Here is a 14410-nt window from a genome sequence, read left to right as displayed (position 1 = left end):
TACATCACAATTTAAATAGGGTAGCTTGTAATCTGTAACCCATTACATTTCCAAAGTAACTTTTCCAGCACTGACTGCGATAAACAGGACACTTTCGGTCTTTGACAGCTTTAAAGCACTGTATTATGGCGTTATTTCCGTGTCAAATGTCGAGAGCGCATTATTGTAGCGCGAAAGTACATTAATATAATGTGCGGAGCGCGTATCTCTCTGCTGCGCGCGGGAACTGGGCACGCGCTCTCAGATACACGTTGCTCTTGTAAGAATTTTCTCTGGGCTCGCTCAGAGAGTATGCCTGCACTTAAACCGTGTTCAGTGCAATCGCGAATCTCTCCTCTTCGCTTAAAGTAAGCGTGTATATGCTTAGACTGTGTCCCGTGCGTTCACGCATGGCCAAGTACTCTTCTCTTCAATTTCTTTCTCTTTGCTCTTGGCATAAACGCTGTCAAAACTGCAACAACCAATCAGAAATAGGCTTCAACGACAGACCAATAAAAACGCGACATCGTACATGGAATCTTATTGGTTGATGGGCGTTTCGGCTCTTTTTCATGAGTCGGCTCGTTTGACTCAGCTCACTGAAAAGAGCCGGCCCTTTTGGCTCACAAACGGCTCTTTAAAAAACAATAATGTTTTGACTATGATAGGAGTGAAAACAATTTTAATTAAATTATTAAATGAAATCATACTCACAATGTCTCACAATTTCTTTGAAAATGCATTGATTTGTTATGGAAAAAGAATACTATTAAACATTTGCATTTAAATTACAACTTTTTAATGTATAGAAACAACAACATTACAGAACAAATACAAATCTGCATCTGAACAACATAATAGAACCCATATTAAAGAAATAAATAACTGAAAGGATTAAACTGGTCCCTCTTTTTTGGCATGTTATAAAACCAGCATGAACCATCTCACTAGTTATGTTTTGTATAACTAGCATGAAACAACAACACACACACACAGAATGTTGATCATATTTTTATTTTATGAGAGATTTGCATTCAGAAATGCAAGCTGCCTTACTTTCGAGGGGCTGATGCTGTTTCTTCTCCGAGTTTGACACTGTGTGTGTGGTGTGTGTGTGATGGCTCGGCCCCTCCCTCATGCCATATAATTGGTTGACACCTCGTGTATGATTGACAGGAACAGAATGTGAGGCTGATCAGACAGTCGAAACGAATATGTGAGCCTTTAGGCCTATACAGGTCCTTCTCAAAAAATTAGCATATTGTGAAAAAGTTCATTATTTTCCATAATGTAATGATAAAAATTAAACTTTCATATATTTTAGATTCATTGCACACCAACTGAAATATTTTCAGGTCTTTTATTGTTTTTTAATACTGATGATTTTGGCATACAGCTCATGAAAACCCAAAATTCCTATCTCAAAAAATTAGCATATTTCATCCGACCAATAAAAGAAAAGTGTTTTTATAATACAAAAAAAGTCAACCTTCAAATAATTATGTTCAGTTATGCACTCAATACTTGGTCGGGAATCCTTTTGCAGAAATGACTGCTTCAATGCGGCGTGGCATGGAGGCAATCAGCCTGTGGCACTGCTGAGGTGTTATGGAGGCCCAGGATGCTTCGATAGCGGCCTTAAGCTCATCCAGAGTGTTGGGTCTTGCGTCTCTCAACTTTCTCTTCACAATATCCCCACAGATTCTCTATGGGGTTCAGGTCAGGAAAGTTGGCAGGCCAATTGAGCACAGTAATACCATGGTCAGTAAACCATTTTCCAGTGGTTTTGGGCACTGTGAGCAGGTGCCAGGTCATGCTGAAAAAACGAAATCTTCATCTCCATAAAGCTTTTCAGCAGATGGAAGCATGAAGTGCTCCAAAATCTCCTGATAGCTAGCTGCATTGACCCTGCCCTTGATAAAACACAGTGGACCAACACCAGCAGCTGACATGGCACCCCAGACCATCACTGACTGTGGGTACTTGACACTGGACTTCAGGCATTTTGGCATTTCCTTCTCCCCAGTCTTCCTCCAGACTCTGGCACCTTGATTTCCGAATGACATGCAAAATTTGCTTTCATCCGAAAAAAGTACTTGGGACCACTGAGCAACAGTCCAGTGCTGCTTCTCTGTAGCCCAGGTCAGGCGCTTCTGCCGCTGTTTCTGGTTCAAAAGCACACGCCTGTGCACGGTGGCTCTGGATGTTTCTACTCCAGACTCAGTCCACTGCTTCCGCAGGTCCCCCAAGGTCTGGAATCGGTCCTTCTCCACAATCTTCCTCAGGGTCCGGTCACCTCTTCTCGTTGTTGCAGCGTTTTTTTGCCACACTTTTTCCTTCCCACAGACTTCCCACTGAGGTGCCTTGATACAGCCACTCTGGGAACAGCCTATTCGTTCAGAAATTTCTTTCTGTGTCTTACCCTCTCGCTTGAGGGTGTCAATGATGGCCTTCTGGACAGCAGTCAGGTCGGCAGTCTTACCCATGATTGCGGTTTTGAGTAATGAACCAGGCTAGGAGTTTTTAAAAACCTCAGGAATCTTTTGCAGGTGTTTAGAGTTAATTAGTTGATTCAGATGATTAGGTTAATACCTCGTTTAGAGAACCTTTTCATGATATGCTAATTTTTTGAGATAGGAATTTTGGGTTTTCATGAGCTGTATGCCAAAATCTTGTATTAAAACAATAAAAGACCTGAAATATTTCAGTTGGTGTGCAATGAATCTAAAATATATGAAAGTTTAATTTTTATCATTATATTATGGAAAATAATGAACTTTTTCACAATATGCTAATTTTTTGAGAGGGACCTGTATAATATTTTTTTTGTTCTTTGAATTAGTCAATTCCCTCTTCCCAGACATTTCTAAGATACATTTGACATATTTAACATCAAAACAAATAAAACTGGTTACCTGAGATCGTCGATTCGGCGGATCCATCTCGGCTCATCTTGATTGAACTTTAGTGAACTTAATCCATGTGCGGTTCAATATCAACCAATAAGATTCCATGTACGATGTCGCGTTTTCATTGGTCAGTCGTTGAAGTCGCTCCGCACATTATATCCTGCGCGCGAGCAGAGAGATTCGTGCTCGCACATTATATTAATGTACTTTCGCGCTACAATAATGCGCTCTCGACATTTGACAGGGAAATAACGCCATACTGTATGAGACTGAAAGATTGCTGATGTTGTTGTATTTCAGATGTGATCAGTTACTGTACAGACTGGGCTGGAGATCAGGATCATGATGCTCCACTCGTTGTTCTCTACAGTGTGTGTGTGAAGTAGCGCTGGCTGATATGGCCAAAATAATGATCACAATCATTTTTTTTTTCAGTCGATATAAGTATAATTATCATTAATTTGTTTATTATCAAAATCAGTAACATCTGTAAAAATTGTAGCATCCTCAGTTTTATATGGTTAAATTTATTCTGACCAAGGTTTTTTATTATTATTATTTATTTATTTATTTATTTTTTTTAATTAAGCATTGGTCTCCTATAGTAGCATACATTTAAATCGTGATAAACACAGTTAAAACCACACATATAGCACACCTCAATACCATGGTAAAAATATAACTATATGGTTTTTATTCAGTATAAATGCACACGTTATAGCTTAATCACAAATACATACTACAATTATAGACCATTACTCCTTTAATAAAGTTCAGTGTGAATATCCCACATTTCTGCCACAATACCATGGTGCAGTGTGTTACTACACTTCAAACTGGATCTCACAGCCTCAGCTAACAATTTTTGGTTACCAGAATGTTCCAATAATATTATTTTTTTCCCACAAAAAAAATATTTTTATATTTTTTTTTTATTTTATGGTTTATTTTTGGTTAGCCAGGAAAGTTTTCTTAACATTCCTATACCGTTAGTTTTTGGTTCCCAGAACATCATTATAACGCTCCCCTAATGTTAAGTCAAGTCACCTTTATTCATATAGCGCTTTAGACAAAACAGATTGTGTCAAAGCAACTGAACAACATTAATTAGGAAAACAGTGTGTCAATAATGCAGAATGACAGTTAAAGGCAGTTCATCATTGAATTCAGTGATGTCATCATGCAGCTCAGTTCAGTTTAAATAGTATCTGTGCAATAATTTGCAATCAAGTCAACAATATCGCTGTAAATGAAGTGTCCCCAACTAAGCAAGCCAGAGGTGACAGCGGCAAGGAACCAAAGCTCCATCGGTGACAGAATGGAGAAAAAACCTTGGGAGAAACCAGGCTCAGTCGGGGGGCCAGTTCTCCTCTGACCAGACGAAACCAGCAGTTCAATTCCAGGCTGCAGCAAAGTCAGATTGTGCAGAAGAATCATCTGTTTCCTGTGGTCTTGTCCCGGTGGTCGTCTGAGACAAAGGTCTTTACAGGGGATCTGTATCTGGGGCTCTAGTCCTGGTCTCCGCTGTCTTTCAGGGCTGTAGAGATCCTTTCTAGGTGCTGATCCACCATCTGGTCTGGATACATACTGGATCCGAGTGACTGCAGTGACCCTCTGACTTGGATACAGACTGGATCTGGTGGCTACAGTGACCTCGGAATAAGATAGAAACAGACTAATATGAGCGTAGATGCCATTCTTCTAACGATGTAGCAAGTACATCGGGTGTTATGGGAAGTGTTTCCGGTTCCGGTTCCTAATTAATGCAGCCTAAAAATCCTTTAACGGATTTGGATATTAGAAGTGTATTAGTGTGCTATGTGTAAGCCAGGTTAAAGAGATGGGTCTTTAATCTAGATTTAAACTGCAAGAGTGTGTCTGCCTCCCGAACAATGTTAGGTAGGTTATTCCAGAGTTTGGGGCGCTAAATAGGAGAAAGATCTGCCGCCCGCAGTTGACTTTGATATTCTAGGTATTATCAAATTGCCAGAGTTTTGAGAACGCAGCAGACGTGGAGGACTATAATGTAACAAGACCTTGTTCAAATACTGAGGTGCTAAACCATTCAGGGCTTTATAAGTAATGAGCAAGATTTTAAAATCTATACAATGTTTGATAGACAGCCAGTGCAGTGTTGACAGAAGCGGGCTAATATGTTCATACTTCCTGATTCGAGTAAGAACTCTAGCTGCTGCATTTTGGACTAACTGGAGTTTGTTTATTAAGCGTGCAGAACAACCACCCAATAGAGCATTACAATAATCTAACCTTGAGGTCATAAACACATGGATTAACATTTCTGCATTTGACATTGAGAGCATAGGTCATAATTTAGATATATATTTTGAGATGGAAAAATGCAGTTTTACAAATGCTAGAAACATGGCTTTCTAAGGAAAGAATGCTATCAAATAGCACACCTAGGTTCCTAACTGATGACAAAGAATTGACAGAGCAGCCATCAGGTCTTAGACAGCGTTCTAGGTTGTTACATGCAGAGTTTTTAGGTCCTATAATTAACACCTCTGTTTTTTCAGAATTTAGCAGTAAGAAATTACTCGTCATCCAGTTTTTTATATCGACTATGCATTCTGTTAGTTTTTCAAATTGGTATGTTTCGCCATGCTGCGAAGAAATATAGAGCTGAGTATCATCACCATAACAGTGAAAGCTAACACCGTGTTTCCTGATGATATCTCCCAAGGGTAACATGTAAAGCGTGAAGAGTAATGGCCCTAGTACTGAGCCTTGAGGTACTCCATACTGCACTTGTGATCGATATGATACCTCTTCATTCACTGCTACGAATTGATGGCAGTCATATAAGTACGATTTAAACCATGCTAACGCACTTCCATTAATGCCAACAAAGTTTTCTTGTCTATGCAAAAGAATGTTGTGGTCAATAGTGTCGAACGCAGCGCTAAGATCCGATAGCACTAATAGAGAGATGCAACCACGATCAGATGATAAGAGTAGGTAATTTGTAACTCTAATTAGAGCAGTATCAGTACTATTATATGGTCTAAATCATGACTGGAAATCCTCACAGATGCCATTTTTATCCAAGAAGGAATATAATTGTGAGGATACTACCTTTTCTAGTATCTTGGACAGAAAAGGGAGATTCGAGATCGGTCTGTAATTAACTAGTTCTTTGGGGTCAAGTTGTAGTTTTTTGATGAGAGGCTTAATAACAGCCAGTTTGAAGGATTTGGGGACATATCCTAATGACAATTTTTCGTTAATTTAGCCACTGTATTGAATAAATACCTGGAGTTATGTTTGTTTTCTTCTAAAAGAGACGAAAAGTAATCAGATCTAGCAGTTTTTAATGCTTTTATGTAGGATAGGTTACTTTCCCTCCAAGCAATACGAAATACCTCTAGTTTTGTTTTCATCCAGCTGCACTCCATTTTCCGGGCTGCCCTCTTTAGGGTGCGAGTGTGCTCATTATACCACGGTGTCAGACTGTTTTCCTTAACCTTCCTTAAGTGTAAAGGAGCAACTGTATTTAAAATGCTAGAAAAGATAGAGTCCATAGTTTCTGTTACATCATCAAGTTGTTCTGAGGTTTTGGATATGCTAAGGAATTTAGATAAATCAGGAAGATTACTTACAAAGCAGTCTTTTGTGGTAGAAGTGATGGTTCTACCATACTTGTAACAAGAAGTGGAATTTACAGTTTTAGCTATATGAAGTTTGCACAAAACTAAATGATCTGAGACATCATCACTTGGCTGCATAATTTCAACACCATCAACATCAATTGCATGTGACAGTATTAAATCTAAAGTATGATTTCGACAATGGGTAGGTCCTGAGACGTGTTGTCTAACCCCAATAGAGTTCAGAATCTCTATGAATGCTGATCCCAGTGCATCTTTTTCATTATCAACATGAATATTAAAATCACCAACAACATAAAACTTTATCTGCAGCCAGCACTAACTCGGATGTAAAATCAGCAAACTCTAATGTAAAGTCTGTATGGTGCCCTGGTGGCCTGTATACAGTAGCCAGTACATACATCACAGGGGATTTATCATTAACAGTTGTTTCTCTGGATAATGTTATATGAAGCACCAATCCTTCAAACGAGTTATACTTGAAGCCTGACCTCTGAGAAATCCTGAAAACATTGTTATAAATTGAAGCAACACCTCCCCCTTTACCTTTTGGACGTGGCTCATGTTTATAACAGTAATCTTGTGGGTAGACTCATTTAAAATAATGTAATCATCAGGTTTCAGGTGCAAACAGAGTGCATCTAGATTATGATCAGTTATCATATTATTTACAAAAAGTGCTTTCGTAGAAAGGGACCTGATATTCAATAAGCCAAGCTTTATCATTTGTTTATCCGTATTGCATCTGTTTTTTATTTGTTGAATCTCAATTAAAAAAAAAAAAAGTCGTGACATTTGTCAAGTATGGTGACCCATACTCGAAATTGGTGCTCATCAAATAAACCAAACAACACAAAAAAAACAGCAATAAGAAAACAGAACACACCGTGAACACACACCCGGAGCAGTGGGCAGCTATATATCCAGCACCGGGGGAGCAACTGGGGGTTCAGTGCCTTGCTCAAGGGCACTTCAGTCATGGGTATTGAGGGTGGAAGAGAGCGTTGTTCATTCACTCCCTCCCACCTACAACTCCTGCCTCGAACCTGCGACCTTCTGGTTACAAGTCCAAATCTCTAACCATTAGGCCACAGCTGCAAATTAAATTGTTGCTCTTAAATTGGTTTGGACGTTTTTTGTATTTTCTAGCCCGGGGAACAGACACAGTCTCTATAGTGTGATATCTAGGTGAAAGAGTCTCTATGTGCTGAGAATTAACTGACTTCTGTGACTGGAGGCAGCTAGCAGACGGTCGGTTTAGCCAGTCTGTCTGCTTCCTGACCTGGGCCCCAGTTAGTCAAGTACAAACTCTAAGACTATGTGCCATATTTCTAGAGAGAAGAGCGGCACCACCCCAGAAGGGATGAAGACCATCTGTTTTCAACAGGTCAGGTCTGCCCCAAAAGCTTGTCCAATTGTCTATGAAACCTATATTCTGTGGGCACCGCTTAGACATCCAGGCATTGTGTGATGACAGTCTGCTATGTATCTCATCACCAAGGTGAGCAGGGAAGGAACCAGAGCATATTATAGTGTCTGACATCGTACTTGCAATTTCACACCCTCTTTAATGTTATTTTTAGTGATCTCCAACGGGCGAAGTCGAACATCATTAGCACCGGCGTGAATAACAATCTTACTGTATTTACGTTTAGCATTAGCCAGCACTTTTAAATTTGCTAAGATGTCAGGCGCTCTGGCTCCCGGTAAACATTGGACTATGGTGGCTGGTGTCTCTATTATCATGTTCCATATAATAGAATCGCCAATAACTAGAGCACTTTCATCAGGTTTCTAAGTTGGTGCATCACTGAGTGGGGAGAACCTGTTTAATGTTTTGATCGGAACAGAAGAGTGGTGTTTAGACCCACGACTATGCCGCCTCACAGTCACCCAGTTGCCCTGCTGCAAAGGCCCTGTTACCGGAACCGAACAATGTACAGGACTCCCTGAGCTAGACGCATCCAAAGCCTTATCTAGAGCCCTCACATTCTTACTGCCCTCAATTAAAGTTTGGATGAGTGTCTCTAATTCTGAAATCTTCTCTGTCAGCCTAACTATTTCCCTGCATTTATCACATGTGAATCCCTCATCACCGACAGAGATAGATAAACTATACATGTGGCAAGCAGTGCAAATAACAATAGCAGGAGAAGCCATTACTCACCGTGCTTGATGAAAGATTCTTACCACAGTTGTTTGAGGAACACTCAATGGTAAGTCATGGCCTCGGGCCGGCAGGAATTGTAGGTGGGGGGAGTGAATGTACAGCGCTCTCTCCACCTTCAGTACCACGACTGAGGTGCCCTTGAGCAAGGCACCGAACCCCCAACTACTCCACGGGTGCCGCAGCATAGATGATACCCACTGCTCCAGGTGTGTGTTCACAGTGTGTGTGTGTGCACTTTGGATGGGATAAATGCAGAGCACTAATCCGAGTATGGGTCACCATACTTGGCCACATGTCACATCACTTTCACTTTCACATGATGTATATGCAGGTGTCCCAGGTCCCTGAGGACTTTAAGCCTCACAGTTACGGATACTTGTGGGCCTTTTAGTGAGTAAAACATGCGTCTCAGAATGTATGTGTGTGTGTTGGGGCAGGAATACACTACATGTAACTCTGCAGTTTGTCAGAGTTGATGTATTGTAGTACACAGACACAGGACTGCCGATGGCCTGGTGCAGGATATCTGATGAAATCCGTCCAGTGCTGTATCGTCACAAATATTTGTCATTTGCACATTCAAGCAATTTGTGACCAAGGACCAAGAAATCTTGTTCTACTTGACTTGAGTGCAGCTTTTGACACAATTTCACACAGTATTCTCTTGCATCGACTATCTGGCATTGGTGTCACTGGTATTCCTTGTGCCTGGTTCACTTCATACCTTTCAAACCGCACACAGTTTGTACAACTAAAGAAATTCTCATTCCCAACCTTCTCCTGTTAGCTGTGGTGTCCCCCAAGGCTTTGTCCTAGGCCCCCTATTGTTCCTAATTTACCTTCTCCCACTCGGCAACATCTTTTCAAAATTCGGTAATAAATTTCACTGTTACGCCGATGACACTCAGCTTTACATTTCTACAAACCCTGATTCCATTCTCCCTCCCGCCTGTCTTACCAACTGCCTTCATGAAATAAATGTTTGGTTTTCTGCCAATTTCCTCAAACTTAATGCCAGTACAATAGAGAGTTACAAAAATCAATTTTTTCTTATTTATTTATTGTTATTGCTGTTTTTTATTGACATTGTTATTTGCTGTTATTTTCTGTTTTAATATTGTTACTGTTGTTACTTGTTGTACGGTGACCTTGAGTGGTTTGAAAGGCGCCTCAAATAAAATGCATTATTATTATTATTATTAAAACCAGTCATAAGGGTCAATTTTGTGAAATTGAGATTATACATCACCTGAAAGCTGAATAAATAATCTCTCCATTGATGTCTGGTTTGTTAGGAGGACAATATTTTTCTGAGATACAACTATTTGAAAATCTGGAATCTGAGGGAGCAAAAAAATCTAAATATTGAGAAAATCATCTTTAAAGTTGTTCAAATGAAGTTCTTAGCAATGCATATTACTAATCAAAAATTAAGTTTTTGATATATTTACGGTAGGAAATTTACAAAATATCTTCATGGAACATGATCTTAACTTAATATCCTAATGATTTTTGTCATAAAAGAAAAATGGATAATTTTGACCCATACAATGTATTGTTGTCTATTGCTACAAATATACCTGTGCTACTTAGTTTTTAAAGTGAAAGTGACGTGACATACAGCCAAGTACGGTGACCCATACTCAGAATTGGTGCTCTGCATTTAACCCATCCAAAGTGCACACACACAGCAGTGAACACACACACACTCACACACACACACACCCGGAGCAGTGAACACACACACACACACACACACCGTGAACACACACCCGGAGCAGTGTGTATCATTTATGCTGCGACGCCCGGGGAGCAGTTGGGGGTTCGGTGCCTTGCTCAAGGGCACCTCAGTCGTGGTATTACCGGCCCGAGACTCTAAACCAAAACATTATTCTTGCTTTCTGTGTTGTATCAGGAGCCAGAAAAAACTTCCCCTTATGACTGCTTTTGTGCTGCAGGGTCAAATATTATATCATTTAAATGCCAGAAGATGCAAAATAACTTAATTTGGTTCTCACGAACATTGAATTGACTTCTCTTTTGCATCTTCTTGTGCTTTAACAGACAAATACATACAAAATGATGTCAAATTCGCCGCCTTGGAGAACATCTCTGAAAACAGTCGGTTAAGTCCGTCAGTTAACTTTTCTTTGATCAGGTTTGAACTTTACATTTTTTGGCTAGTATTTTTTGCAGTGGTCAGGAAGTTGAAAGCCAGAGTTATAAAGTATACTGGTAACTAAAATGATGGCGTCATAGCAGCCTTAGAATTCAAGTTTACATGGGTCAACACAATAAAACAATAACTATTTAGAACTTTCCAAACAAGACAGTAGAAATATCCTTAGTGTTGAGCCGTGAGCATGTGCGTGATGTTTTTCGGATCATGTTGTACTGTGTGGTGTTTTCCAGTCTTAAATCTGTGAATGTTTTCTGACGTGGTGTCTGGTGTTTGTGGCATGAGTGGCCTTCCTCCCTGCCACTCCCGCCTCCTCCTCGCCCCGCCCCTCTGTCCCCATGCCCCACCCCTCCCTCATACAGCCCCGCCCCCTCTCCTCTGTCTCCGCTGAGTTTTGCGTCTCAATGTTCAGTCGAGGAGTTCAGCCTGCTCTGATCGTTCTTTGCTCTGTACTGTGTTTCTGTTTTTGTCTATTAAAGCACGTGGGGCTTCAGTTCAGGTCCCCCAAACTCAATCTGAACACCAAGTCTTCATGAAAATATAAGTGTATTGCAGTGATTTTTCTTGTGATGTAATGACTGCTTTGCCCTTTAAAAGCTTAACGCTGTCATTAAGGAAGAAATTTAACTTCATTTTAAATATCTTGTACCAGAACAATAAACCGTGTGATTTATTGATATTTAACTGTTAATATGTTAACTGCTCTTTAGTTGCTTTCATCATAAACCTCAACATTAATACATTATTCCGTGACAGCCACGTGAGTGAAATAAATGTGGGAGATTTTTCTATTTGGGAACATTTACTGTCTGGCTCTACATGATGATCACTTTAGATTTATTCAACCTTTAAACTTTAATAACTTGTTCTACATTTTCAGTCTTCAGTTTAAACTGTAAAAGCTTTTTTATACATATATTGAGTTGTGGAATAGATTTTTAATTCAGAAACACATTTTATTGTCATAGAAAACTGAATAACAGTTTCATTAACAGATTGAAGAAATAGTGAGACGTCGCACACAGTATTGAACTGATTATTATTAATCTGCTTTACTTTCAAATAAAATCGAAATGTTCAACATGTATGTCTTTTATTTATTTATTTATTTATTTATTTATATAAAAAACATTTGTCTTTCAGAATTTCTTAAATTATGACCAGACTTGATCCCTGAAACAAATGATCATTACCAACTCAGTGCACGTTGTTGGTCAAAATGTCTCTTATCTATTGTGAAGTGATTCAACTTTAAAAAAGCATCATCATAATCAAATTATTATTTCATGTTGTGATGGTAATGATATTTTGCAGTGATCAGCATGGGTGGATCAGATGGTTAGTACAGGACACATGATAAACACAGAAACAAACAGTCAGGTAGTCTATTAATAATAATCACCCGTAACAGTACTAAATTGGGCTTGTCGTGTCACATGACCGTAAAACAGCCCGAACCAATGACTAGCGTTAAACTATTGTGAAAACATGACATTTACAACAAAACAAAGACATATTTGGACACGGAATCTGACTAAGATTACATTCAGCTATATAATGTTGATCTACAGATGCTTTGAGACACTCGAGGCCGACCTGAGCAGTTCTGAGATCAGAGGATCATCATCTGACGAGTGTTTGAACATCTGCTGATGTGTGTGTTCTTCACGCCGTCTTCTTGCGCAGGACGAAGTAGGTGATGCAGGAGATGAAGGTGAGACAGACGGAGATCCAGGCCAGGATGAAGGAGGCTCCGTACCAGCCCTGTTCCTTGTCTTTATGGAAGATGTCCGTGTAGATGGAGGCCGCGATCATGATGCACAGCCCTGAGGAGCACAAACACACACTTCAGAGGGTGTGTGTGTGTGTGTGTGTGTGTGTGTGTGGGTGTGTGTGTGTGTGTGTGATACACGTACAGGCCAGCAGCTGGAAGGCTCCGGTGAACAGGAAGCGCTTTCCTTTAGGTAGTGTGTAGAGCTGAGCGACGAACACGAACAGGCCGAGGATGCAGAAGATGCACGCGAGCACAGAGCTGGCCTGAACCGCCTGCAGATACTCTGAAACACCACACCACAGACAAACACCTGAGTATCTGATGAGCTGTTAAAAGGCTTACTTCACCCAAAAATGTAAAAAAAGATGCCGTGTTTTACTCAACCCTGAGGCATCCTAGGTGTAAATGACTTTCTTCTTTCAGACGAATCCAATCGGAGTTACATTTAAATTGTCCTGGCTCTTCACCATTCCATTCAGGAAGAAAGTCATATACACCTCGGATGCCACGAGGGTGAGTAAAACTGGCTGATTTTCACTTTTGGGTAAACTAACACTTTAAGAACCACTTCAAATAAATGCATAAAAATAACTTGTAAAATGACGGTACAAAAACTGTGAGGGAAAGAAAACTTGATGCAAAATTTGAGAAATAGTGCTTATTACCAAACTCTTTGTGGATTAGAATGAGATTTCAGACCTGTGAGATTCACAGAACTCACTCTGTGTGTTTGCGTGACTCAGATTAATATACGTGTGTTCTGACCTTTAGGATAGTGAGCAGGAATCTCAGTGTAGTTCCAGTTTCCACCAATCAGGATCCAGCGAGACCAAATATCAGTGGACATCGAGTCGGTCATCCACCAAGCCTACACACACACACACACACACACACACACACACACACACACACACACACACACACACACACACACACACGACTATATCAGCATGAATGAGAAACATGGACTGTCTATGCCTTTCTGCTCAAATCTCAGCTCTGCGTGAACTTCTGGTGTCATATTCGACTATTCTTTGCATTACAAACCAGTGTGTTTATAATTATCATAATACATTAAAATATTATGGTAAGACACCAATTTGCAATATCAAGCAGCATAAAGCACATATTCTACATCCCTAATCCTACCCAATTAACAACTGCCTTACTAACTAAAGAATTGGACCTTAAAATAAAGTGTGACCACATGGTATATTACCACTGCTCCGGGTGTGTGTTCACAGTGTGTGTGTGTGTGTGTTCACTGCTCTGTGTGTGTGCACTTCGGATGGGTTAAATGCAGAGCACGAATTCTGAGTATGGGTCACCATACTTCTATGTGTATGGGGAATGTGTCCAATCACTCACTTCAAGCAAGAATTGGACCTTAAAATAAAGTGTGACCACATGGTATATTATATATAATGAACATATCATTTACAAAAACGTGACATTTTGATGTAAAACCATGTTTTATCAGCGAGTTCCAGAAGCTTTAAATATCTTTAGTGTGAAGGTCAGATGTATAAATATTGTTTTGTCCTGTTGTGTAACACTTGCTCAAGATTTGATTTTGTGCGTAATTTTCTCACAGTTTCCGATCACTGCGCTAAATGTGGACGTGATCATGCACAGACAGCATTACTGCGAGTGACGCATGTTCCTAATCTGTGAGGATCCTGCCTGGATAAAGCTGTTTGATTAGGAATGAATGAATAATTAATGAGCGCGTGAGTGAAGCCCCGCCCACAGGCTGTGATGCGTGTCACT

The 14410-nt window shown here is 40.0% G+C and overlaps 1 protein-coding gene across 1 annotated transcript in view; it reads right to left on the bottom strand.

Moving 5' to 3' along the window:
• Positions 1-11801: 11801 nt before the first annotated feature.
• LOC109102361 (epithelial membrane protein 2-like) overlaps positions 11802-14410 on the bottom strand; it is a 3897-nt gene continuing 1288 nt past the window's right edge. Inside the window, exons 3-5 of the mRNA XM_042719501.1 lie at positions 13406-13508; positions 12783-12923; positions 11802-12692 (exon numbers count right to left, since the gene is read on the bottom strand). Of these exons, the coding sequence (XP_042575435.1) occupies positions 12532-12692; positions 12783-12923; positions 13406-13508 (405 nt within the window). The 3' untranslated portion in view covers positions 11802-12531. The remainder of the gene's footprint in view (positions 12693-12782; positions 12924-13405; positions 13509-14410) is intronic.

This window comes from Cyprinus carpio, chromosome B3, assembly GCF_018340385.1.
Source record: "Cyprinus carpio isolate SPL01 chromosome B3, ASM1834038v1, whole genome shotgun sequence".
In the NCBI taxonomy this organism is placed as follows: Eukaryota; Metazoa; Chordata; class Actinopteri; order Cypriniformes; family Cyprinidae; genus Cyprinus; species Cyprinus carpio.
The sequence above is the reverse complement of the archived record's forward strand: the minus strand, read 5'-3'. Positions and strand labels throughout refer to the sequence as shown.